General features: G+C 39.2%; 1 protein-coding gene across 8 annotated transcripts in view; it reads left to right on the plus strand.

Annotated features, from left to right (window-relative positions):
• The window catches only part of Mcmdc2 (minichromosome maintenance domain containing 2), a 45729-nt gene that overhangs the window by 4700 nt on the left and 13797 nt on the right, over window positions 1–27232 (plus strand). For 3 of the 8 annotated variants that reach the window (XR_016536560.1, XM_090338654.1, XM_090338657.1), the window contains exons 2-10: window positions 5995–6187; window positions 6273–6403; window positions 6473–6532; window positions 8813–9008; window positions 9988–10110; window positions 10231–10335; window positions 14849–14974; window positions 22990–23227; window positions 26857–27062. Coding sequence is in view for 7 of the 8 variants with exons in the window: in XM_090338654.1 (XP_090194780.1) it covers window positions 6094–6187; window positions 6273–6403; window positions 6473–6532; window positions 8813–9008; window positions 9988–10110; window positions 10231–10335; window positions 14849–14974; window positions 22990–23227; window positions 26857–27062 (1279 nt within the window). In the remaining variant the exon portion in view is untranslated. Of the gene's footprint in view, window positions 1–2712; window positions 2755–3437; window positions 3523–5994; window positions 6188–6272; window positions 6404–6472; window positions 6533–8812; window positions 9009–9987; window positions 10111–10230; window positions 10336–14848; window positions 14975–22989; window positions 23228–26856; window positions 27063–27232 lie in introns of those variants that run through there. The other 5 variants (XM_090338656.1, XM_090338655.1, XM_090338659.1 and 2 more) reach the window with 5 other exon arrangements.

The following is a 27232-nucleotide window of genomic DNA, read 5'->3' on the forward strand; positions in this document are numbered from 1 at the left end:
CTAGAATAGCCAAAACAATTCTAGGCAAAAAGAGCAATGCTGGTGGTATTACAATAACAGACTTCAAACTGTACTACAGAGCCATAGTAACAAAAACTGCTTGGTACTGGCCCAAAAACAGACCAGAAGATCAGTGGAACAGAATAGAAGACCCAGAAATAGAACCATATACCTATAGGCAACTTGTATTTGACAAAGGAGCCAAAGATATACAATGGAACAAACACAGTCTATTCAATTATTGGTGCTGGCAAAACTGGGCAGCCACATGCAGAAAACTAAAAATTGACCCTAGCCTTTTGCCATGCACAAGCATTAACTCAAAGTGGATCAAAGACCTCAACGTCAGCCTGGAAACTGTGAAACTGCTACATGATAAAGTAGGATAGACACTGGAACTCATAGGCACAGGCACATGGTATCCTTAATATGTGGTTATTAAATCCAAAGTGTACAAGAGTGAGGACTCAATAACTGCATACCCAAAGCAATGGACATGGTAATGGAAATACAAACAACTATATAGACAAAAAAACCTATGACTCTATAATTATAATGTTTTATTTCATAAACTGATATGTTTCTATGACATACAAACCCTTAGCCTAATTTTGATTAAGTTCTAAAGACTAAGTCCCAGAGAATGTAATTAGAGATTCCCTCCTTGAATAATTGTTTGTTAAACTTGTCATTTAAAATATGATGTAAACATAAGCCATATAATTAATCATTGTTGTTCTTAAGGTACTATGTTATCTCTCATCACGTCTACTGTCCCTTGGTTATCTCATATTGTTACACTATCTCACTTTGTTACCTGATATATCGGATATATTTGTATTTGATTATCTGAAATTGGATAGGGAAGGGTGGAAAACAAGATGAGGGGTGGGGGAGGGGGGAAAGGAAATGGGGACTATGACATGTGAAAGGGTATCAATGTGTAGGAATTAAGGCACCATTTATCTGGCAAATATCATGTAACCCTTCTATTAATTACAATAAAAAATATATTTAAAAAACACACTAAAAAGCTTAAACCTTAAAGCTATTGACCACTTTCAGCAACATATGAAGATAGAAAACCAACTTACGAAAATCAGTATTTCTCTGGGAAAGAAATCAGTAATTAGAATCGCATTCACAGTAGCCTCATTTTTAAAAATACCTCGGAATAAACTAACAAAATGAAAGACTTGTATAATGAAAATTAAAACACTAAAGAAATTGGTGACAGAAAATGAAAAATACTTCTCTTGTTTATGGATTGGCCCAAGTAATATTGTGAAAATGGCCTAAGAATCAACAGTCAATGCATCCCCATCAAAATTTCAATGATTCTTTACAGAAACAAAAGTCAATCCAAAGAGAAATGAATAGGAAAGCCATATGAAAGAGGGAAAACAACCCCAAATAGCCAACAGGCAAGGTGTGATGGTTCCCGCCTATATGTTCCTGCCTATATGGTTCCACCTACTCTGGAGGTGGAGACTTGAAAAATTATAATTCAAGGCTAGCTTCGGCAAAAGTTAAAGATTTCCATCTCAACCAGTAAGCTAGGTGCAGTGGAAATTACCTTTTCACATAAAATGCCACTGAGCTTCACACTTAAGAGTTAAAATGTGTTACTGTGCAGCTGAAAATGAGACAGGGGGAATAACTATCTTGCTTCATCATGCAGCTTTATAGTAAATCCTAAAAGATGGACTTGAGCCTCAAGCTCATGCGCTTAATACTTAATACTGTGTTACTAAGAGTGCCAAATTTTTTCCAAAGCCAGAATGGGGGAAGATGGCTTATGCATTTTTTTTTTGCCAGTCCTGGGTTTGAGCTCAGGGCCTGAGCACTGTCCTTGGACTTTCTCAAGACTGAAGCTCTACCACTTAAGCCTCAGCACCACTTTCAGCTTTTTTCTATGCATGTGGTACCGAGGAATCGAACCTGGGTCTTCGTACATGCTAGGCAAGCACTCTACCAATAGGCCAAACTCCTGGTCCGCTTATGCCTTTTTTAAAAAAAATTATAAATTGACAATCGTTCTTTAGAATTTTACTTAAATAAATTCCTGGAGCATTAAGCACAATCTTAAGTGTGAGGGGAAAAGTAATTGCAAAGATCTTGGAAACTGAAAATGGATGGCAGGTAAAAGTGGAGTCATTCATTGTATTAGCATCACTTTTTTGAATTTAAATTTTCATGCGAAAAATACTGATATTAAAATATTCAAAGCATTATGTTCAGATACATGTATATCTAGAAATCCCGCCTCACAGGTGTAGATTGCAGGTAGGAGCCACCAGTGCCTGGCTTTCATTGCCTTTAAGGTCTGATCATCTGTACCACACCTACCCATTGATCAATTGATGGACCTTCAGGCCTCTGCTTTAAGGCTATTACGAGCATTTCTGTATAAGTTTTTGTGTGCACACGTTTTCAAATCCTTTTGAGATTTATTTGGGGAAATACTTGACTATTTTCCAAAGTGACTAAGCCGTATGTCGTGCATCCTCTGCAGCAGATTTTTTTTTTTTTCCCATTCCTGGAGCTTGAACTCGGGGCCTCGGCACTGTCTCGGACACTGTTTGCTCAAGGCTAGCCACGCTCCACACACCACACTCTGCCTGGCAAGGTAGGAGCAACACATGCCATGCGCGCGCGCTAACGGTCCAGCTGCGCACGCATGCGCACCAGCCCCCCCCCCCCCCAGTCCCGCTCCCGCCTCAGGGAAGAGCCAGAACATTCACGCCGCACCAGGTGGGTGCTTGCAGGGCGGATAGCGGCGGCTCGGGAGGGGGGGCGGAATCTCCCTGTGTCCCCGGAGCGAAGCCGCTGCCTTCCATCTCCGCGCGGGTCTCTTCGCGGCGCTGATGGGCGCCGCGCGCCTCAAGGGGCCCGCGCGGCCTGGACCCTGAAGTGGCGGGAAGCGGGAAGCAGGGAAGAGAGGCACCATGGGCGGCCCGCTGGGCAAGGCCGGCGGACCCGGCAGCCTCGGAGCCTCTCAGAGGCCCCTCCGAGGGGCAGTAGCCCACACCAGCTGTTCCTGGTTTCCCTGCACATCTGCCCACAACCTGGGCTTGAGCTCGGGGCCCGGCCTCTGCCCCTGAGCTTTTGTCCTCAAGGCTCACTATCGCCACAGCTCTGTTTCTGGTGTTTTGGTTGTTAATTGGAAACGAAATGCTCGTGGACCTTCAAACTATGATCCTCAGATCCCAGCCTCCCGAGTAGCTAGGACTGCGGGCGTGAGCTTCCTTACCAGCATCCAGCTTCCTTATAAACACGTGCCAGCAACTGTACATATGTGTGTACACGTGTATACACATGTGTAGACTGTCTACATACCTATACACATGTACAAATACTGTGTGTGTATACCGTGAATTGGGTACTGATCCCAGGGCCATGTAGTCAAGGGCTACATCACAGTTCTCCATCCCCAGGCCGTGGTATTCTGAATTAGGATCTCCGACTGGGTAATTCAGGCCGATCTGGAACTTGAAAATCCCTCAGGCTAAGTTCTAACTGGTGAGTTACAGGCGTAGGGCACTACTCTACGCTTCTATGCGTTTTGACACTCTTTCTTATATGTATTGTGTAAGCTGGTCACTAAGACTTGTTCAAATTCTAGAATTCATCTCTTCTGTTCGGTTTTATTTCTGATACCCTTGACTGGCCCTTCTATGTCTTGGGGATATTGAAATAGCTGAAAACTGATAGTCAACTTTCATGATTTCAGTTCTTTTTTTTTTTCCACACAGACACGGGAAGGAGTTGCCATTCAAATTAAAAATCTGACCCTACAGAAAATTCTTCTGTGCCTTAAAAAACTTGGTAATAATTGGGGCCGGGAGTTTGGCTTAGTGGTAAAGTGCTTGCCTGGCATGCACAAAGACCTGGGTTTAATTCCTCGGTACCACATACATAGAAAAAAGCCAGAGGTGTTGCTGTGTCTCATGTGGTAGAGCTCTAGTCTTGAGAAAACCTAAGGACAGTGTTCAGTCCCTGAGCCCAAACCCAGAATTGGTAAAAAAAAAAAAAAAAATAAAAAAATTGTAGTAGTTACTGAAGGCATGGCTCAAGTAAGGCACCAGTCTTGAGCAAGAAAGCCAAGCAAGAACTTCAAGGCCATAAATTCAAGTATACACACACACACACACACACACACACACACACACACACACACATCTTTCTAGATGGACTTCAGAAAGTTGCACAATGAAGCAAGAAGGTGATGTTCTGATGTTGTGCTGGGCGTGGTGGCTTACACCTGTAATTCTAGCTACTCAGGATGAGATCTGAGGATCTCAGTTAAAAGCCAGCCCAGGCACTAAAGTCTGTGAGACTCTTATCTCCAATTAGCAAAGTGGAAGTGGCGCTGTGGCTCCAGGGGTAGGGCTGTAACCTTGAGCTGAAGAGTCTGCAGGGACAGTGCCCAGGCTGAATTCAAGCCCCACGACCAAAAAAAACAAAAAAACAAAAAAAACAAAAACCCACCCCCAAAATAAAAAAAAAATCGTGTCTACTAAATGTAAGGACCTTCAGGATAAGGAAACAAAAGCCATATAATGAGTGACTGTTGTCCTTAATGTACTGTTATCGCTCATCTCTTTTGCCATCCCTTGGTTATCTCATATTGTTACAATATTTCACCTTGTTATCTGATATATTTTATATGTGCTTAATTGGTATTTGAAATTGGATAGGGAAGGGGGGAAACGGGAGGGGCGACCATGTCATGAGAAAGGGTATCAATGTTTGTGAAGTTATGCACCTTCTATCTGGTGAATATAATGTAACCCTTCTATTAATCACAATAAAAAATTATTTAAAAATAATAAAAAAAATCGTGTCTATGGCCAGGGATAAACTCTAAAGTGAAATAGTGAAAAGGGCAGACTGACTGCATTATGTATCTTTGGAAAGCAGGCTCAGCTCCTTTCAGTGGCAGTGTTGGATCCAATAGCATCGGGTTCATAATGAGGATTAATAGTGTTAAACTGTCTTTGCAATACTCTTTCTTCTTTCCTACAGTTAGAGAAACATTCATCTGCTAGATGTCATCTTTAAAGCAGAATTCATAATTTTGTAGGAACCCACAATCTATAGTCAAAATGTCCTAAAACAATAGAAAATATGATCAATACACAGAATGATGCCAAATTTTATAAAATATTTCATATGATGTCCCCTCAATCCTCCCTAGTAGATTCATATTTCTCTTATAGCTCTTAAGTTATCATGTAATGGTTTCCATATGTCTTTCTTCACTACTCTTTCTAAAGGATAGAAATCAAATTATACTCTTTTTGTATCCCTAGTGCTTCTGACAGATTGTCCAATAAATAGCAGATAACAAATTAATAATTGATAATGAGTAAATTATTGGCCATTATTTCTGACTTCTCTAAATTGGTAGCTTCTTGAAGCAGACATAATACATTCCGTCACCTAATGTACCCTCATTCATTCTTACAAATAAAGATACTAAGCCTACAAGACAACAGTATCATCTAATATTATTTCAGTGAGCATCTTTTTTAGTGCCTCGCCTATGAAGACATATAAGGATCCTATTCTTTGTGCTCTTTTTTTTTTTTTAACAGCCCTGGGGCTTATTCTCAGGGACTGGGCTTCTTTTGCTCAAGGCTCTCATGCTACCAGTTGAGCCACAACCTCACCTCTGGCTTTTTCTGTTTATGTGGTATTGAGGAATCAAACCTAGGGCTTCATGCTAGGCAAACACTACCATTAAGCCACATTCCCAGCTCTCTGTGCTCTTGTGGAGTTCTAGGAGTTGTAGAAGTTGCTTGTATTTAACATGTGTGAGATGGAGTTCAAAGCCAAGGACCTCTCAAACACTGGCAAAAGAAAATTGTTCTTTGTGTAGGTATTTTGAGAATTGGAAAGTTACCTAGTTTTATTTTGTTTCCAGTTTTAAGGTAGTAAAGTTTTATTAGAAATCTCCAAAAGTAAAATTTATTTCTATTTCACTTTTAGATTTCTTCATCCTTTTTATGAATTTCACCACCTGTAATGTCTATCAGTAACTGTGGGTTAATCCATTAGTAATAGAGAAGAATTTTAACTAGGAGAAAAATGTCAAATCTAAAAATGAAAGACGCAGCCCTTATCTATCTTGACAGAAGTGGAGGCCTCCAAAAGTTTATAGATGATTGCAAGTACTACAATGGTATGTTCAGCAAAGGTGACTTTGTTAAAGCTTTCAAATATATGTTTATAGAAATAGTAAATTTTACATTTGTGTATTTTTATAGATTCAAAACAAAGTTATGCTGTCTATCGATTCAATATTTTGATAAATCCCTCTGATATTGTTGAATTAGATGCTGAGCTTGGAAATCACATTTTACATCATCCTTTAAAAGCTGCACAAGTTTTTCAATCAGTAAGTTAAAGAAAGAAATAATTTTATATCATATGGAATTTTTGGTAACTTGTTTATTTGAAATCACAGGTCTGTTTTGTTGCTATTAAGACACTTTCATTAATTGGACAGTTGCAGACTGAAACTCAAGTAAGTTTTAATTAACTATTTTTTGTTATTGCTTTGTTTTTGTATTTTTGTGCTGGTCCTGGGGCTTGAACTTGTGCCTGGTTACTATACCTGAGCTCGTTTTGCTCAAGGATAGTGCACTACCACTTCCTGCTTTTTGCTGATTAATTGGAGGTAAGAGTCTCATGAACTTTACTGCCCAGGCTAGCTCTGCACTATGATCCTCAGATTTCAGCTACTTGAGTAGTTAGAATTACAGGCAGGAGCCACTGACATCTGACAATTTTAGCTAACATTAATAAAGAAAATGTAGCTGAAAACTTTCACATTACTTGTAAATTAATATTTTTATATTCATAACTTTTATTTGCTAAAAAAATTAAATTTTGTGGCCTGCATGTACATTCATGTCTAGTGTTTTCTGCTTGTTATTATGCATGAGGAAAGGTGCTGGAAATATCATTTTATGAACATTTTGGGGGAAAAAAATAAATTTTTCCGAGGTAGGAGTGTGGGCTACTGGTAGAGTGCTTGCCTAGCATGCAGGAAGCCTTGGGTTTGATTCCTCGGCATCACATATACAGAAAACAACCAGTGGCTCAAATAGAAGAGCGTAAGCCTTGAGAAGTCCAAAGATAGTACCCAGGCCCTGAGTTTAAGTCCTAGACTGGCAAAAAGAAAAAAATCACATTTTTCCAAGTTCTATAGAATTTTTCTTGTTAGATTTTTGTTATGAAACTGTGACAAAATGTCTGACATAAATGAAGGGAGAAGCTAGTGTGGGTGGCTCACGCCTATAATCCTAGCTGCTCAGGAGGCTAAGATCTGAGGATCGTGGTTCAGAGCCAGCCCAGGCACAAAAGTCTGTTTAGCTTCTTATCTCCAATCAACCACCAGAAAACCAGAAATGGTGCTGTGGCTCAAGAGCTTAGGGACAGCACCCAAGTCCTGAGTGCAAGCCCCATGACCAACAAAATTATTTAATTTTGGTTACAGTTCATAGATTACAGACCATCATGGTAGGGAGAGTTTGGCCGTGCAGAGCCTGTAACATAATGATAATCAGGAAGGAGAGGGGATATGGAGAGAGAAAAGAAGAGAATATTCCACTCCTGTATTCCCTGATTTCCCCGTTATTAGTCTATCTGGGCCCTAAGCCTATAAGATGGAACTAGTTACATTTAGGCTATGTCTTCCCTAGTAGTAAATCCTCTCTTCAAATAACCTCACAGGTGCATCCTGCAGTGTTCTACTAATGTCCTAGATAGTTTTCATTCCAACCAAGTAGAGAATCAAGATTAGTTATCACAACTACCTTACATATGCTTTTTTATTTCCCACGTTTTCAATTGAAAGGTTAAACATTTTTATAGTAAAATGCTTCAAACATGCCAAAAGTAAAGTTATAAGTATGGTGGACCTTCGTATACTTGCCACTCAAATTCAGTCTGGCATATGTATATCATCTATTTTATTTGAAATATTTTGAAGCAAATCTTTTTCTATTGTTTTATTCTTAATTACTTTTTAGTTGGGCTCACAGATATGCACCTCCATGGCTTTGTTTTTGATATGTTTTAATGAAACTATCATTTCAATGTTATATTATCATACCGTTGATCTTTGTAGAGAGAATGCCCTTCAAGATTGTTCTTACGTCCTTTAGATACATACTATTCGTTTTTGATAGTTTCCTTAGTTTCTGACACAAGGAAATGCCCCAACTCCATTTGGTATATATTTCATCCCAGAGCTTTACCAGTCATTTCTCCCTGGGAGCCCTAGTTTCTGTTAGTGAGAAATTACATTTAGAGGTAAAAATTTGGCCACTAAGGGCCAGGAGTTTGGCCTAGCAGTAGGGTGCTTGTCTACCAGGCACAAACCTGGGTTCAGTTCCTTGGTACCACATATATAGAAAAGCCTGAAGTGGTGCTGTGGCTCAAGTGGTAGAGCACTAGCTTTGAGGAAAAAGCCTAATTACAGTGCTCAGGCCCTGTGTTCAAGCCCCAGAACTGGCAAAAAAAAAAAATGGGTACTAGAAGTATTCACTATTCTTCTTGTTTAGTGAATTTAGTCAGGCAATATGTGTTTTGAGTGGAAACAATTAGTGTATAAGATTTTTTTCTTGTTTAATTTTGACTCTCTTTTCTTTGGCTAGGGGAATGGCTCAGTAGTAAAGGGCAAGTGTGAGGCCCTGAAACTTCAGAATTGCCAAAAATGACTTCTGAGCATTCCCTTGATTTACTGTGCAGTCCAATTGTGTTTGCAATTTTTATTAATACCATTTTATGTTCTTACCAGATTAATATAGTGCTGAAATTAACACATTTACCTCCTCTGCCAAGTTATGATTTTGATATTTGTGAGTTTCCACTTGATTATACATCTCAGAGATTTTATATGATGCAAGGAATTGTGATTGCAATGACAACTATAACCAAGTATTCACAAGGTGCAAGGTTTCTTTGTTCAGATGAAGGATGCCCTTTTTCAAAAGGTAAATATTAAAATGTAAAATCAAAACATCCATCAATATATTGCTTAATTTCAAATCACATTTACAGTTACTAATTGCTTCAAATTATAATGAATGTAAATTTGATTATCTTCTAATGCATTCTTTCCCTCCACCCAGCAGTTTTACAAGTACTTTTACATTGTTAAATGTCGCTCTTTTCATATATATTGTTCCATGCTATTCCTTGTCTACTTAAGGATACTCTGTAAACTCTTTGGCTTAACCAGCTCAATCCTTCTTTTTTAGGGGGAGAAGGGAAGGAGAGGTCCTGGGGCACTTAAGCTTTTGTGCTACTAGTTGATCCACAGCTCCATTCCTGATTTTTTTAAATTTTATTCATTTATTTTTAAATTGTCAGGATAATATATAGAGGGGTTACAATTACATTCATCAGGTAGTAGGTGCATTACTTCTCGCACATTGATACCCCTTCTCATGTTTTTTGGCCCCATTTCCTACCTCCCACTCCCTCCCAATCATCTTGTTTTCCCCCTTCCCTTTCCTATTTCACATAAACAAATAAACATATATACAATATACCAGGTAGCTGGGCGTGGTGGCTCACCCTGTAATCCTAGCTACTCAGGAGGCTGAGATCTAAGGATCATGGTTCAAAGCAAGCCCGGCACTAAAGATCTGTGAGACTCTTACCTCCAATTAATCATTGGAAAATGGGAAGTAGGGCTGTGGCTCCAGGGATAGGACAGTAGCCTTGAGCTGAAGAGTTTAAGGACAACACCCAGGCCCAGAGTTCAAGCCCCACAACCCACAACATATATATGTATCAGGTAACAAAGTCAGAGAAAGTAACAATATGAGATTAACCATAAGGGCAAAAATAATATAATGAACATTAGTTGATCCTCTCTGAACCCTAGTGCAAAACTGAATGGTGCATGCCCTGAATTAGTGTTAAATTATTGAACATAGCCAAATCTGAAAGCTCTTTTTCTTTCAGGATTTCAGTATATAAGAGTGCATGTGCCTGGTGCTACAGAATCATCAACAGTAAGAAATGACTTTTTGTGTAATCTTTGTTCATCTTCACTTCAAGAAGACAGAAAATTTAGAGTACTTGGTGGTAAAAATGCATTTACATTTTGGAGTTATAATTTTCAAAATAGTGTCTGATATTTTAATATGAAAAGCAAAATTGCACATATGTTCTAATAACTAATTTATTTTGTTTTTTTGTCTGCAGATAAACAGATAGTTGAAATAATTACCACAAAAGTTATTCATGCTTTTCAAGGGTATACTAAAAACCAGCCATTTAGGTTTCAATCTCTTACAATTTTCCTGAGAGGTATGTAGAATTTGAAACAAATGGCTATAAAATAAGGAATTGACTTATTCATGCTTATAAATGAGAAATTATTACAAGTTGTCTTATTCTTAGGTTGCTAAATCCCAGAGTCATAGCCATTGTATGACAATGTTCCCCCATTATCTCATGTTAAACTGGAGGTTTTTTTAAATTTCTTTGTTATTTTCTTTGACTGCACTGGAACTCAGAGCCTCATTCCTGCGAGGCAGGTACTCTCTCTTTTTGTATCATGCCACTTACCCCTTTTGCTTTCAGTTGTTTTTCATTAGGTCTCACATTTTTGCTAGGGGCCAGCATCAGACTTTGATCTTCCTACTAAGTCTCTTGTATAGCTGGGGTTCCTGGAGTGAGCAATCACACTCAGCTTCTTTGTTAAGATAGTCTCACCTGTGATTTGCCCAGTGTTGTCTTGAATCAGGACCCTCTCACTCTCTGCCTTCAGGTATTGATTAAAGACATGCACCACCATGCCTAGCTGAAGTAAAGACTGGCTGTTTTTCTGCACATAGTAAAATCTTAGCATTTTTAAAATAATTGAATTAACATTTACATATGATTAACTATGAAGAATTATTTGGATATGTTCCCATGAAGAAGTGGTGTTGTGTGTACTTCAAAAAGTATAAGCCACACATGGGCAAAAAAAAAGAACTGAGTAAAAGCTCAAGGACCTGGGTTCAAGCCCTAGTACACACACACACACACACACACACACACACACACACACACACACACCACAAAATAGCCATGAATGGACAAATTCTTCCGTGTAGGAGGAAAACACTCACAGTAACAATTACTCAGGAAGCAAAGCATATTTAGGAAATGAAGAATCATTATCTAGAAGCCAAAACTGCAAAAATATGGGGCTCTTTTCCTTCTGGGAAAATTAGAGAAATTTAGGAAGGTCCTAGATGCCATAAATCATAGATGGGAAGCACGAGTTAAGAAAGTTAGGACAAAGACAGGCATTTAAATTAGAAATAGTAACTAATTTGTAAACAAATATTAGCTTATTTAGTCACAGCAACCCTAATGTAGTTCTGTTAATACATTTTTTTTCTTTTTCTTTTGTCAGTCCTGGGGCTTGAACTGAGGGCCTGGGCACTGTCTTAGGGCTTTCTCAAGGCTAGCATTCTACCAATTGAGTCACAGCACCACTTCTGGCTTTTTGTGTCATACCAAGGAATCAAATCCAGGGCTTTCTGCATGCTAGGCAAGAACTCTACCATTAGGCCACACTCCTGGATCCTGTTAATACATTTTTAAATGTAGTTCTCACTTTACAATGTAGAAACTGAGATATAGAGTTGCTAAATACCTTGTCCAAGGTCACAGAGATAGAACTGGAGGTATGACTCAAGTGGTAGAAAGCAAAGTCACACAGCTTGTAAGTTGTACAGGCAAGATTCAGACTCAGGCAACCAGCATCAAATATCTATATTTTCAATTATATATATATATATATATATTACATTGCAACATAGAAATATAAGTGGCTGGGCCAGGAGTTTGGCCTTGCATGCACGAAGACCAGGGTTCAATTCCTCAGTACCGCATACATAGAAAAAACTGGAAGTGCCGCTGTGGCTCAAGTGATAGAGCTCTAGCCTTGAGAAAGCCCAAGGACAGTGCTTAGGCCCTGAGTTCAAGCCCCAGGAGTGGCAAAAGCAAAACCAAAACCAAAACAAAGAAATATAAGTGGCTATCCAGCTTGCTTTTTTGTTTGTTTGTTTATTTGTGCAGGTCCTGGGGCTTGACCTTAGGGCCTAGGTGCTGTTCCTGAGCTTTATTGCTCAAGACCAGTACTCTATCACTTGAGTCATAGCTCTACTCTGGCTTTTTGGAGGAGTGGTTAATTGATATATGAATCTCACAGACGTTTTCTGCCTGGGCTGACTTCAAACCACAATACTCAGATCTCAGCCTCCAGAGTAGCTTGGATTTCAGGAGTGTTTCACTAGTGCCTAGTTCCAGCGTGCATTTTAGTAGAAAAACTTTTCCCTAAATAAACTCTTCTGAAGAATACAAATGTTTATCATCCTAACATGATGATTGCAAGTTTGAAAGCATCCTGAACAACACAGCAAGACGTTATTAAAAAATAAAAAAGTGGGGGAGGAGGCAGGGGAAGGAAGATACAAATATATTATTTAAAATTGAATGACGGGGGGCCGGTAGTTTGGCCTAGTGGTAAAGTGCTTGCCTAGCATGCACAAATAGCCGGGTTGATTCCTCGGTACCACATACATAGAAAAAAGCCGGAAGTGGTGCTGAGGTTCAAGTGGTAGAGTGCTAGCCTTGAGAAAGTCCAAGGACAGTGCTCAGGCCCTGAGCCCAAGCCCAAGACTGGCAAAAAAAAAATTAAAAAAATAAAAAAAAATTAAATGACGGGATGGGAGTTTGGCCTAGTGGTGGAGCGCTTGTCTAGCATGCATGAATACCTGGGTTCAATTTCTTGGTACCAGATACGTAGAAAAAAGCTGGAAGTGAACTGTGGCTCTAGTGGTAGAACGAAAACCCAAGGTGAGTGCTCAGGTCCTGAGTTCCAATCACCAGGACCAGCAAAATAAAATAAAATGACTAGATGCAGGTCTTTGGGGTTTATATAAATGACTTGTCTAGTCTTCCTAGCCTACTTATTTTCCTCTTGATTAAAGATTAGAAACTATGAACTAATTTCCTGTGAACTAGGGACACATCAACCGAGGTCTAAGATTCCAGGATCATGGCCTAGTGGTAGAGTGCTTGCTGAGCATGCACAAAGACCTGGGTTTGATTCCTGGGTACCATATACACAGAAAAAGCCAGAAGTGGTGCTATGGCTCAAGTGGTAGAGCACTAGCCTTGAGGAATGCCCAAGGACACTGCTCAGGCTCTGAGTCCAAGCCCCAGGACTGGCAAAGAAAAAAAAAAAAAGAGAAAGATTCCAGGAAACAGTTTAAAAACTATTCATGATAGTTTCTAATTTGCTTCCTATAATTAATTTTGCATCCTTTATTTATTTTTTTATTTTAGTTTTTGTTAGTGTTTCTGATTGTTTCTGCCGGGGCCAACCGGCAGCAAACCAGGGTTCGCAGATTGGGGTTCCTGAAATAGGGGACAAGGACTAGGAAGAAAAAGAAGAGAGACAGACACACCGGGTCCGGGATGTCCGCAGTCCAGGCAAAGACTGCCGAGACTGCCGCGTTTATTTTCCACTCCCCTTTCTTCCCTCCTCCTCTCCCAGGGAACCTCCAGGTGTTACATTCATATGGTAATTCTCAGGTCATTTACATAGAATAGGGCCAGAAAGCAATAAGACAATATAGCCATCGTCTGATGCAAGTCAAGGTACAGTTTGATTCCACTCTGGCTCCCAACATGTTTCTATCTTGTTTCTTAATTATTGAGCATAGTTCTTAATTTTATGTCTACAGGATATACCAAAATATTTCTTGTAGTTGAAGGGTGAGGGAGGGAAATACAGAAAGATTATCTATCATCCATCTGTCTATCTATCTAGCTATCTCTATATACAGAGAAAGTCACTGATCTGCACATAGCGAAGTTAATCTTTTGCTTCTCATTGTAAACCTTTTTTGGTAATTTTAGGACCAACCAATTTTTGATTATAGAATAGAGACTCATGTTTTTCATTGTATTTTTTTAAATAAATTTTGAACTCATCCAAAACGTTGCCTTTTTATGGGTGTAAGAGAAGAATCTATCCTTCTCTAAAAGAGTAGATCTTGTAGGCAACTATAACTTCATGTCAGTTCTCCACTTGATAGTTATCTAGCTCCATACAAGTCACTTGCCCTCATAGGTTTTCTTTTTTTCGTATATCAAGTAGAGATAAAAATAACTGTCTTACAGGTTTGTTTTTTGTTTTTTTGCCAATCCTGGGCTTGTACTCAGGGCCTAAGCACTATCCTTGGGCTTTCTCAAGGCTAGAGCCCTACCACTTGAGCCACAGCACCATTTCTGGCTTTTTCTATGTGTATGTGTTACCAAGGAATCGAACCCAGGTCTTTGTGCATGTTAGGCAATCACTCTGCCACTAGGCCAAACTCCCAACCCTGTCTTACAGTTTTTAATTAATAACTAATTATAAGTAGCTTACTAGTAGCTTATAAGTAGCTTATTCGTGAATACCACCTTTCAACATTACACTGTTTTTAAATAATACTATAACTTATGAGAACATTTATATAAGCAATTAATGCACATATATTGCATATTAAACTGGGTTATCTCTTTCCTTTTGCTTACATTTTAGGGAGATATCTAGTTGCTATATCACATGTTTCTTGAACGTAATTCCTATTTCATACACATATCAGTATTTATCAGTCCCAGTTTGCATTATGGATGCCATTGTATACAGATATTATAGTAAACAAAACTGAATATATCATTAATAACTACTGAATCATTACTTGTTCTGGTCCTTTGGATCTTATGACCATGTAAAAGTTTAGTAAATATTTTGTTCTGTGTTTAATTTTAGATGAATTAGTAAATAAGATGAAAATGGGAAATGAATATAAAATTGTTGGAATTCCAGTCTGTGTAGAAACCTCACAAACTTCTGTTTGTATAGAAGCAAACAGCGTCATTCTTTGTAATCCAAAAGGTAAAGAAAAGCATGTCTCAACAAATATTTGCATTTAATTCCATTTGTTCAGTAAATAGATGTTATTTACTTTGTGATGGGCATTTTCATAAGCAGTGGGAACAGAGTCATAAATAGGACAGTCAAGGCTCTTACTCTTAAATCATGTAGTAGATGGTCAATAAAAACAAACTAATCAACAAAATGCTTTATGATACTAAGTGCTATTTATTTTTGTGAGTGTGCTAATCTTGGGACTTGAATCCAGGTTCTAGGTGCTGCCTCTGAGAAGCTTTTTTGCTCAAGGCAAGTATTCTATGATTTTGAGCCACAGCTCTGCTTTTGGCTTTTGGGTACTTAATAGGAGATAAGAGTCTCATGAGTTAGGTGCTGATGGCTCCTGCCTGTAATTCTAGGCATTCCTAGCCAGGCTGGTTTTGAAATGTGATCCTTAGCTCCCAGCCTCCTCCTGAAGTCAAAATATCAACTTTATGACTAATTATTCCTTTACAAACTCCAACATAGGGAGGGGGTAACAATGTTTGACAAGAAATGCACTTACTACTTTACATATGTAACTGTAACCCCTCTGTATAGCACTCTGACATTAAAACTGAATTTAAAAAGAAAGAAAGAAAGAAAGAAAGAAAGAAAGAAAGAAAGAAAGAAAGAAAGAAAGAGCAAAAGAAAGAAATTCAAAATAGGGCTGGAAGTGTGGCTTAGTGGTAGAGTATGCTCACGTAGCATGCATGAAGCCCTGGGTTCAATTCTTTGGTACTACATACACAGAAAAGCCAGAAGTGGTGCTGTGGTTCAAGTGGTAGAGCACTGGCCTTGAGAAGGCTCAAAGACAGTGCCCAGGCCTTGGGTTTAAGCCAGCATTAGATAACAGCATTAGATAAACAAAAATGGAGAATATACTTACTTTTTTCAATTGGTTTACAAATATCTAAAAGTAGAAAAGCCCAGTTAAGTCTTGAGTAGAGTAGGGTTTTTAGACTCTGTGTAACCACCTGCAGTAATAAAGGCCCATTTTGGAATTAAATGCACATGGATTCTACATATCTTGACTCATCTTGAAAAGTCAAGAAGATCTTGAAGATCTTGTAAAGAAAAAAAAAAACATTGACAAAGGCAAGTATTGATAGACCATAGTTTAGTGATCATTTATTCATACATTTGTGTGCCAGTACTGAGGTTCATCTCAGGGTCTTGATCTCTTACTCTGCTTTCTTATTCATGGCTGGTGCTCTACCAATTGAACTTCATCTCCAGTCTACCTTTTTGCTAGTTATTTGGAGATTGAGTCTTGTAGAATTTCTGCCAGGCTAGTTTTAACCTTTCATTCTCAAGTCTCAGTCTCCTTAGTAGCTAAGATTACAAGTGTAAGTCATTGATACCTGATTTATCATCTGTTTTTAAACTGTGAGCTGTTTCAAGAGTTTTAAAATTTGTTTGCAGAATACAACTTATATGTAGGCTAGAAAGTGAGCATTCTTATATTGTAATCTAGAATTTGACAGATTTAAGCAAACAAAAGTGTCAAGAGCTTGTGAGAAATATAAAATCTAATATCTCCCCACAATGTAATAGTACTTTCACAACACAAACATAATCCAAAGTCTTAAAAGAATGGCCTTTAGAATAGTGCAAGTAGCTGCAGTTTATACAATGGGCTGAAGAACAACCAACAGGATGTGCAGTTTGAGTTGGTTCGAGTCAGTGAAACTGTATACCTTATGAACCTGAATAAGAGGAGGAAATTCCAGGGATAAAACAATAAAATATGGCCAGAAACAAGACATGCAGTCAACTGCCTGTTTAACCAAGTGGAAATTCAATAAACCCCTAGCTGAGCCCCTAGCTGAGACTTACCTAATGTGATTATAATCAATCATTAATCAATCATTACCCTGTAACTATGCTTCTGCTTCTGTAACCTGCTTCAGCCACCCATAAATATCCCCCTCTCCCCAGCCTAGGTGCGCAAGTCTCCTAGGAGACCTTGTTGCCCCGAGTACTCGTGTTCCTGAATAAACCTCTTGCTGATTGCATCCGACTGAGTGGTCTCGCTGTTCCTTGGGAAGGGGGCTCCGTCTGGAAGACATCCCGCTGAATCGGGAGTCTAACATTTGGAGGCCCCAGCGAGATAGAGACCCCCACCCAGGGACCACCGACCCACCTCCGGGAGGTAAGCTGGCCAGCAAATTTCTGTTGTCTTTTGTGTGTCTTGTCTTATGTTAAGAGTATTTCTGGAATCTGTGACTCGGCCGTGTCAATCTGTATCTGGCGGACCCGTGGAGGAGCTGACGAGCTCGTACTCCCGACCGCAGCCTCCGGGAGACGTCCCGGAAGGCGTCTGGGGTCAGATTTCTGACCCATCTGGTTTCGGGGCTTAGCCCCGGTCTGTGGACTCTCTAGTCCGTCTGGTAGGGGAGACTCCGAGCTCCCCCTCGAACGCCCTTCCCCTTTCGGTTTTGCACCGAAGCCGCGCTGCGAAGTGTGTTGTCCTTTGTGTCTGTTTAATTGTTGTGTTTATGGTGTCAGAAGTGGGACTGATTATTAATATGGGACAGTCTGTGACTGCTACCATGCATGTCATCAAAATTTGGGGTATTTAAAGGTCTCTGCTTCTGTCTTGTTTTGTGAGATGTTTTTTTTTTGTTGTCTGGTTTTGTTTTCAAAATTGGTACCAGTTTTATGGATCCTTGCAATTTTTGTGTGTATTCTGAGCAGTTGTAACAAGCCCTAAAAAAATAAATCACTGCTAAGTTGCCTTGTAAAAAGTTTTGTTCTGAACCTGGTTCTCACCTGCAAGAGTAAAATTGGCAAGGCTCTCTTGACACAAACTTCCGGAAAATGAACGGCCGATATTAATTTTGCGCGCTTTAAGATCTTTGAGTATGAGTGTGTGTGAATGAGTGAGTGAACATGTTCAAGGTTAAATTATCAGCATGCTGTATAAAACAATGGATAAATTTATACTTGAAATAAAAAAAGGCAATTGGGTAAATCTAAGTCTAAACTTTAAGAAAATTATCAGGTTAAAATGTTTTACAATGTCTCAAAGGGTTATTGCATTGCTTTAAAGAGAAACTGGTAAAAAGTATTTTTCTAAAGTAGAAAAAGTATTTTCTAAATGAAATTTGCATTAATAATTTGATATTGAAATGCACAGAGCTGTTTACATTGTGAACATTGTATCCTGTTTAACCCAGAGGTATTAGGGAATTTGGAATCTATTCCCTTAAGTTAAAATTTGGAGATAAATATTAGGAATTAAAATGTAAATTTATTTATTTCAGAAACCTTACCTATTTTTCAAAACTGTCTAAGCAATCAAATGCTAAGAGAAAGGATGGGAAAACTTGGGATAGTCCTGTGTGACCATCTTTGGGGGTGAGAGGTGGACTGGCAAAGGTGCAGCTCTGGGTAAATAAGCTCTGGGTAAATAACCTGGTCAGGTGAACTGAGATCCACATCTTCGCTCTTTTTCTTTGCAGACTGACATTGAAAATCTGATGGTAAAATCTGGGTAATATAATTAGTATTTTAAAAGGAATAAATATTTAAAAGTTTATCTCTGTATAATTTGGGTTCATGCTACTGCATTGCAATTGAATGCATTCGAGAAAAAGAAAGAAACTAAGTCCAGATTTAGACTTTTGGTGCACTGATGATGTTTACAGTTCTTGCATTGAGGAAACTGTTGCTGGAGTGTTGAAACCTGGAAACAAAGGGAGTTCCTGGGCCCTTAAAGATTTTTCAAATGCACATAAAGGCTAAAGTGTTAATTGTTTAAGCAAATATCAGTAAAATTTTTAAAGAACATTGGATCTGAACAAAGTTTGAAATTGAAATTATCCTAAATGTTTGTTTAAACAAGAAAAATTAGGACTACCAAAATGGTTGCTTAATTGCTATTTCAGCTTATTCTTGCAAGTTACTCTATAGCAATCTGCAGCAGGTCCATGGAGAAGGACAGCAGATCCTCATTCAGATGTAAATTTGGCCCTCACCAAGTTCCAGGTAAGCTCATGCTTAGAGACTATTTCTGAGTTGACCACCTTGTTGCTTCTAATTGGAGTAAAGTGGCCTTTGTAGGACTCACTGATCTGAAAGCCGCAGTTTTGAGCCAGCCCGGGCAAGGCAAAGTCCCTGTGAGACTGTGGTGTCTAATCTGTCAGAGTGCTATTGAGAGTTACTTTGGAGCTCGAAGTGGCAGGGTGTTAGCCTTGAGCTGGAGAGCTGAGAGACAGCACCCAGACCCTGAGTTCAAGTCTAGCAACCAACAAAGTGAAATGCCAATGGGACATTTATCCCTGTGTGAAGAGACACTACTGGGACAATGAAGCATCCAAATGCAGTAAGCCACAGCTTGGATGGCAGAGGTGGTGTCAGATCCTAGAGTCATTTGTGCTTGGCCATTCAAAATTAATCAGAGCCGGGAGGTCATAGAATAGTTTGTAAGCATGCCTTACTAATGCCCATGCCTTTCATACCTGGGCAGGAACTTGTCAATCATCTGTAATAGAGGATGGTTTAAAATCCTAACTGAGTGAAGTTTGATTTGACACCAGCCACAAATTCAGGGTGGATGTGACGCTTGCGTCCCTATTATCTGTTTAGATCTGGCAACTGAAGCATAGAGTGCAGGGATTAAGTTCCCCAGAAAATCAGGAAAATGCCTTTGCAAATGGGTGCTAAGTAAGCTACACTGTTGTAGCCAAAGAAAAAGTTTGTGCAGTTGTTAAATGCTTTACATGACCTCCAATTTGGAGTAGAATATCACTCCTGATATGTAATCTTGGCAACCTCTTGGTAAAATAGGCTAAGTTTTTAGGGTCCCTGGCTAGGTATAGAGACAACGCCCCTGAGTCAGCCTGAAGAAGTTATAGAAGATGGATCGTCGCCCATCAGTCCTCTTTAAATAAAGGGACCAAAAAGTTGTTTCTTAAAAATTAAGACAGCATAAGTTAGAGGCATAAAAAAAAAATAGTAGTAACAAATGTGCAAGAGTGGAGACTGCACTTGTGGGGAACGGCTACAGTTTCAGTCTTCTGTGCCTGTCTAGAGAGTGCTAAGCCTTGTTCAATCTGGTTACTAAAAGTTGCCACCCTGGTATTACTTTGGATTCTCAATCCTATACTGTCTTAAAAACCAACGGGTGCCAGCCTGCAAAAATGAGTGTGCTCGGGTAAAGCAACTAGAAAAGCATTGGGAGAATTCACCAGAGTCAGGCCTTAGGTTAAGTTTCTTTAGAAATTTTGCAGGTGACCCAGCAGGAGGTGTGACATTCTATTGGAGCTGCTGTGCTGCCGGATTCAACCACCACCTTACAATTGTTTACTGAGAGGACTGGAACTAAACTCTTGGTGATGGGACCCGACCTGATTTGACAGACCACCCCCTTCAGGATGCTGAGCTCACCTGGTTCACGGATGGCAGTAGCCTTCTGGAAAATGGAGAGCGGAAGGCAGGGGCAGCTGTTACCACTGAGAATGAGGTAATTTGGGCTGAAGGACTACCCCCTGGAACATCGGCTCAGAAAGCAGAACTTATTGCCCTGACAAAGGCCCTAGAGATGGCTGAAGGTAAGAGACTCAACATTTACACGGATAGCCGATATGCATTTGCTACAGCTCACATACATGGAGAAATTTATAGAAGAAGGGGCTTACTGACTTCAGAGGGAAAGGACATTAAGAACAAAGCCGAAATTATAGCCCTATTGACTGCATTATTCTTACCCAAAAGACTGAGCATCATGCATTGTCCGGGACACCAAAAGGGGGAATCCATGGAAGCCAGAGGCAACCGCCTAGCAGACAAAGCGGCCCGGGAAGCTGCACTCCAGGGCAAGAGAACTCCACAAGTGCAAGCTCTCTCAATAATAGAGAAGCCTCACCGTAGTCTTCCCCCACTCCCATACACTCCAGAGGATATTGAGTGTCTTAAGAAAATGGGGGCGGCCTATGACTCCAAACAAGGACGATGGACTTTTGATGGAAAAACAGTTTGGCCCAAAAAGTGGACTTTTAAATTCATTCTGGATCTCCACACTCTAACTCACTTAAGTAAAAATAAAATGAAGACTCTTATAGAGCGGCAGGAAAACCTCGGCCACTTCTTAGGAAAGGAGGAGGCTTTGCAACAAGTGACTGCCCAGTGCCCAGCGTGTGCTAGAGTAAATGCAGGACAGACTAAAACTGGTTTAATCAATCCCCCTGGTTTGCAACTCTGTTATCCACTATAGCAGGACCACTCATTATACTCATTCTAATTCTCACCTTGGGTCCCTGTAACTGTAGTACAAGCCTTAGTGCTCACTCAACAGTATCAACAACTTAAGGAAAGAGAGACCACACTCATTGAATGAAGGATTTCATTCGACCCATAAGAAAATGGGGGATGTGAGAAATATAAAATCTAATATCTCCCCACAATGTAATAGTACTTTCACAACACAAACATAATCCAAAGTCTTAAAAGAATGGCCTTTAGAATAGTGCAAGTAGCTGCAGTTTATACAATGGGCTGAAGAACAACCAACAGGATGTGCAGTTTGAGTTGGTTCGAGTCAGTGAAACTGTATACCTTATGAACCTGAATAAGAGGAGGAAATTCCAGGGATAAAACAATAAAATATGGCCAGAAACAAGACATGCAGTCAACTGCCTGTTTAACCAAGTGGAAATTCAATAAACCCCTAGCTGAGCCCCTAGCTGAGACTTACCTAATGTGATTATAATCAATCATTAATCAATCATTACCCTGTAACTATGCTTCTGCTTCTGTAACCTGCTTCAGCCACCCATAAATATCCCCCTCTCCCCAGCCTAGGTGCGCAAGTCTCCTAGGAGACCTTGTTGCCCCGAGTACTCGTGTTCCTGAATAAACCTCTTGCTGATTGCATCCGACTGAGTGGTCTCGCTGTTCCTTGGGAAGGGGGCTCCGTCTGGAAGACATCCCGCTGAATCGGGAGTCTAACAAGCTGGACAGAAGTACACATCTCTGTTCCTGGGCTAGGGTGAATATCATACATGTTTGCTCTGTGAGGACTGCCCAAAAGGAAGAAAGTGTCTAGATTGTTCATGTATATCTGTTCCTCCAGAACTGGCAAACTAAATAAATCTCATCCTTTTTTAGCTGAAAAGACGTGAGGAGAGTATCTTGTTATAGTACTGTATATGATGTGCTTTCAAAGTAGTAAAATATACATTTTTCTTTAAATGAAGTCTTGTATTCTCATTCTTCTCATTGGTCTTCACTGAGGATTTTAATATTTCAAACATAAGAAATATAGGAGCAAAAACAGCAAATATAGGAAATATAGGTGCCCCATAATCTGTTTGTTCAGACAGGTTTTTGGGGGTTTTTTTTGTGGGTTTTTTTGTTGTTTTTTTTTGCCAGTCCTGGGCTTGGACTCAGGGCCTGAGCACCGTCCCTGGATTTTCTCAAGGCTAGGGTTCTACTACTTGAGCCACAGCACCACTTCTGGCTTTTTGCTATGTATGTGGTACCGAGGAATCGAACCGGGGTCTTCGTGCATGCTAGGCAAGCAGGTTCAGACAGGTTTTAAAAGAAGAATGAGATAGATGCTTTGAGTTTATAGCTAATCTATGTGGATGTGTGTAGTGACTGACTGATTTCTTTTATCTCATTCCCTGGGATAGAAATAACAGACTAGTGTAACCACCAATCATAATTTCACTTCATTATTTTAAAAATTTCAACAGGGCACCAGTGGCTTATACTTGTAACCCTAGCTATTTGGGTGACTCAGATCTCATGATTATTTAAAGCCAGGTGAGTCACAAAAGACTGTGAGATTCATTATTTCCAATTAACTACCAAAAAGCCAGAAGTAGATTTGTGGCTCAAGTAGTAGAGCCCTAGCTTTATGAACAAAAACTCAGGGCAAGGGCCCATGCCTTGAGTTCAAACCCAGGACTGACACACAAAATTCAAATTCAAATATGCTATTATTAGAAGACTAAAATTTGATAAATGTTATTTCTTCTTATTTCTTTTAGTTCCTTTAGGAATTAGTGACAACTTCAGGTGTCTTCTCTCCTTGACATCTACCTCATGCTGGAAATTTACAGCAATACTTGCCAATATCTTTGCATCACAGATTGTTCCTCCTGGCACTTACAATTTGCTTAAGTTCTGTTTGTTGATGAGTCTAGTACAATCAAGTGACCGTAACAAGGAGCTTGAAGATTACTTGGATATTTTAATTATAACAAGTGATACTCTACTTGTAGACAGGTAAAGTATTTGTCATGAAAATTTCAAATTATATGTTGATTATAGTACTGCTTAAGTCTTTCCCATTAGTATTATTACCAAGAAAATATTTCAAATCCATCCAAATAATATAGTATTTATATCTATTATTATCTGTGAAGCTTAAAATGTTTAAAACATGAATTAAGAGCTGGAATACATGCTTTCAAGATTTTGAGATTCTACCCACTCAACATTTCAACTTATTTCCTCACTCAGAGGCTTTATTTTCCAGTATTCTCTAGTTCAGTGCTCTGCTTTTACACTTCCCTCCCTTCCTCCTTTCTCTATCTCCCTTCTTTCCTTCCTTATTTCTTTTCTTTTTATTTTGGCTGGTACCAGGTTAGAACTGAGGGCCTTGTGATCTTGAGCACCGGCATTTTGTTGGTTAATTGGAAATATAGTCCCATAGACTTGTCTGCCTGGCCTAGCTTTGAACCACAATCCACAGGGCTCAGCCTCCTGCATATCTAGGGTTATAGGAGTCAGCAGATACATATGATTTGGATTTTTTTCCCATGGTACTTTGTTTGAACTCAGAGCTGTATGTTTTCCAAGCAAGCGCTCTACCTCTGAGTCTCATCAGTATAGCCCCTTTTTTACATTTTTGAATATTCTCCATACAAGCCAAAAGGCTGTTCTTTTAATTTTCTTAGAGATTTCATTCAATGATAATTATGCATTGCATTTTAAAATGTTGTAAAATTTTTCAAAATTGCTGAGTTTGGAAGAGAAACATCATCCTAACCCTAGAATAAGTATCAATTCAACATTTTGAGGCTCTCGACTAGCAAGTACCCTCTTTTTCAAACAAATTACTTTAAAACAACAAGCTGGGCGAGGTGGTGGATGTCTGTAATCCCTAGTAGATGGGAGAGAGAAATGGGAGAACTATGGTTCTCAGCCAGTCCAGATAAAACAGGAAGATTCTCTTAAAACCAAACCAGGTATCTTGCTGGAGGTAACTGGAGGGGGTCTGAAACCAGTGCTATCAAAATCACAAAACACTATCTGAAAAATAAGGAAAAAGGGCTCAAGTTTGTAGAACATTTGGCTGGCAAGTTCAAGGTCCTGAATTCAAACCCAGTACTGCCCAAATATAAACACATATATACATATTCACAGATTTTTATTTGAATGTCTTATATGCAATTCTGAAGCAACAAAAGGTATAGAGCCTGGCTCACACCAGTAATCCTAGCTACTCTGGAGGCTGAGATATTTGGATCTATGGTTCGCTGATAGCAAAGTTCATGAGATTTTTACCTCCAATTAATAATCAAAAATAAGAAGTGGAGCCTTGAGCAAAACATTCTGGGCCAGCATCTAGACTTTTGAGTTTAAGTCTCAGTAGTAATGCATGCATGAGTGCTCGTGTGCACACACAATATGAATTTTAAGTTAAAAGTCTAAGTATAAGAAAAATCTAATATTTAATTGAGCAGATGTTGTTTTGCTAAAATCACAACATCACAGTTGATACAAATATTTTGCTAAACACTACTAATTATACAAATATAATTTTACACTAACAGAACTTGAAAGTACTCACTTTATTTTCTTAGTTACATAAAAGTGGAATTTTATTTCCACTATATTAACTCAAAATCAGGTGATTTTGATTTAGTCATTTGTGAGATTTTTTTTTTGCCAATCCTGGCCTTGAGTTCAGTGTCTGAGCACTGTCCTTGGACTTTGTCAAAGCTAGAGCTCTACCACTTGAGCCTCAGCAGCACTCCTGGCTTTTTTTCTATGTATGTGTTACTGAGCAATCGAACCGGGTCTTCGTGCATACTAGGCAAGCACTCAACCACTAGGTCAAACTCCCCGCCCTAAACATTCTTCTTCTTCTTTTTTTTTCTTCCCAGTCCTGGGGCTTGCACTCAGGGACTGAGCACTGTCTTTGGGCTTTTCTTCCCCTCAAGGATAGAGCACTACCACCAGAGCCACAGCACCACCTCCAGTTTTTTTCTATGTATGTAGTACTAAAGAGTCAAATCCAGGTCTTTGTGCATGGTAAGCAAGCACTCTACCACTAGGCCAAACTCCCTGCTCGTGAGATTTTTTTTAAACTTTTGTTTTGCATTATAATGTTTAGAATCCATATATTAATACCAAAAGAAGAAAGAGAATGCTTTTAAGGATTTGAAGTTAAGAAATGAAGAGACTAAAACAATTAGCAAAGATGTTAGAAATAAAAAAGGTGTATCAAGAGTATTGTATGATGGCCGGGAATTTGGCCTAGTGGTTAAAGTGCTTGCCTAGCATGCACGAAGACCCAGGTTTGATTCCTTGGTACCACATATATAGAAAAAGCCAGAAGTGGTGCTGAGGCTCAAGTGGTAGAGTTCTAGCCTTGAGAAAATCCAAGGACAGTGCTTAGGCCCTGAGCTCAAGCCCAGGGCTGGCAAAATAAAATAAATAAAAATCAAGACTTCCATTTAAAAAAAAAAAGTATTGCGTGAATAGTCATGATGGCATATTGGCAAAATGTAAAAATGGGCATATGTAAAAATGGTGAATGTGCAAAAGAAAGCAATCCATAGATGAAAATGGATCTGTTTAAATGTCATCTCTTTGAGCTTTCTCTGACACCTATCCAGGAAAAACATCACTGCCTTTGAGTGTTCTCAAGGTATTTTTTTAGTACTTATCACATATTATAAATTCACTTTTATGTCTTTTTTTGTCAATTGTGGGACTTGAACTCTGTCCCTGGGCTCTTCAGCTCAAGGCTACCACTTTTGTTGAGCCATAGCACCACTTTCTGGTGGTTAATTGGAGATAGGAGTCTCACGGAGAGAGACTTCAGTGCCCAGGCTGGCTTTAACTTCAGATCTCAGCCTCCTGAGTAGCTAGGATTACAGGCATGAGCCACCACTTCCAACCTTCATTTTTATGCCTTTCTAGGCTATGAGTTTTCCAAATGAATGACTATATTTCTTTTTCTTTTTTCTCCTTTCTTCCTTTCTTTTTCTTTCTCTTTCTTTCCTTTTTTTTTTTTTTTTTTTCCTTTTTATTTTGTGCTGGTCCTGGGGCTTGAACGCAGGGCCTGGGCATTGTCACTGAGCTTTTTTGTGCAAGGCTAGTATTCTACCAGATAAGCCACAACTACACTGCCAGATTTTTGCTGGTTAATCATAGATATGAGTCTCGTGGACTTTCCTGCGTGAGCAGGCTTCAAACGACAATCCTCAGACCCCAGCCTCTCTCAGTATCTAGGATTACAGGTGTGAGACAAAGCACACAACTCTCATATGTTTTTACTCCTAACCCAGAACTCATAATGCTCAATAAGGTTGGATGTAATTTAATTATGTAGCACTTACACATTACAACTTCTGAAAATCAACTAATAAAATGAGCTGGTGGCTCACATCTATAATCCTAGCTACTAAAGATGCTGAGATCTGAGGTCACAGTTCAAATCCAGCATGAAAGGAAAGTCTGTGAGACTCTTATTTCCAGTTAACCACCAGAAAACTAGACTGGCTCAAGGAGTAGAACATCAGCTTTGAGTTGAAAAGCTCGGGGACAGTGCCTAGGCCCAGAGTTTAAGCCTTAGGACCAACCAAAAAAAATTAATAATGAATAATGTGTTTTCTCCCTAGACTTTTGAATTTTAGCATAAACCTTGTTCCCCGTGGTATACGTCATCCTGTTTCTACTGAAATTTTTCCTACTCTATCCAAAAATACATATGGAACTGGAGCAGTTAGCATTCAAGCAGGTAGTGCTTTGCTAGCTAAAGGTGGTGTCTGCTTTATAGGAGACATAGCTTCACACAAAAAAGATAAACTTGAACAACTTCAATCAGGTAAGCATTAATTTTTTTCAAATTAATTTCACATATTTAACTTAGTCTTTTTAATAACAAATGTTACTTAACAGTGAAGAATGTTATACTGAGCTGGCAGTATGACTCATTTGCTAGAGCACCAGCCTAGGAAGTGCCTTGAGTTCAAACTTTTCTTTCTTTCTGTATTT

This window comes from Megascapheus bottae, chromosome 9 (assembly GCF_031878675.1).
Source record: "Megascapheus bottae isolate mThoBot1 chromosome 9, mThoBot2.hap1, whole genome shotgun sequence".
Classification (NCBI taxonomy): Eukaryota; Metazoa; Chordata; class Mammalia; order Rodentia; family Geomyidae; genus Megascapheus; species Megascapheus bottae.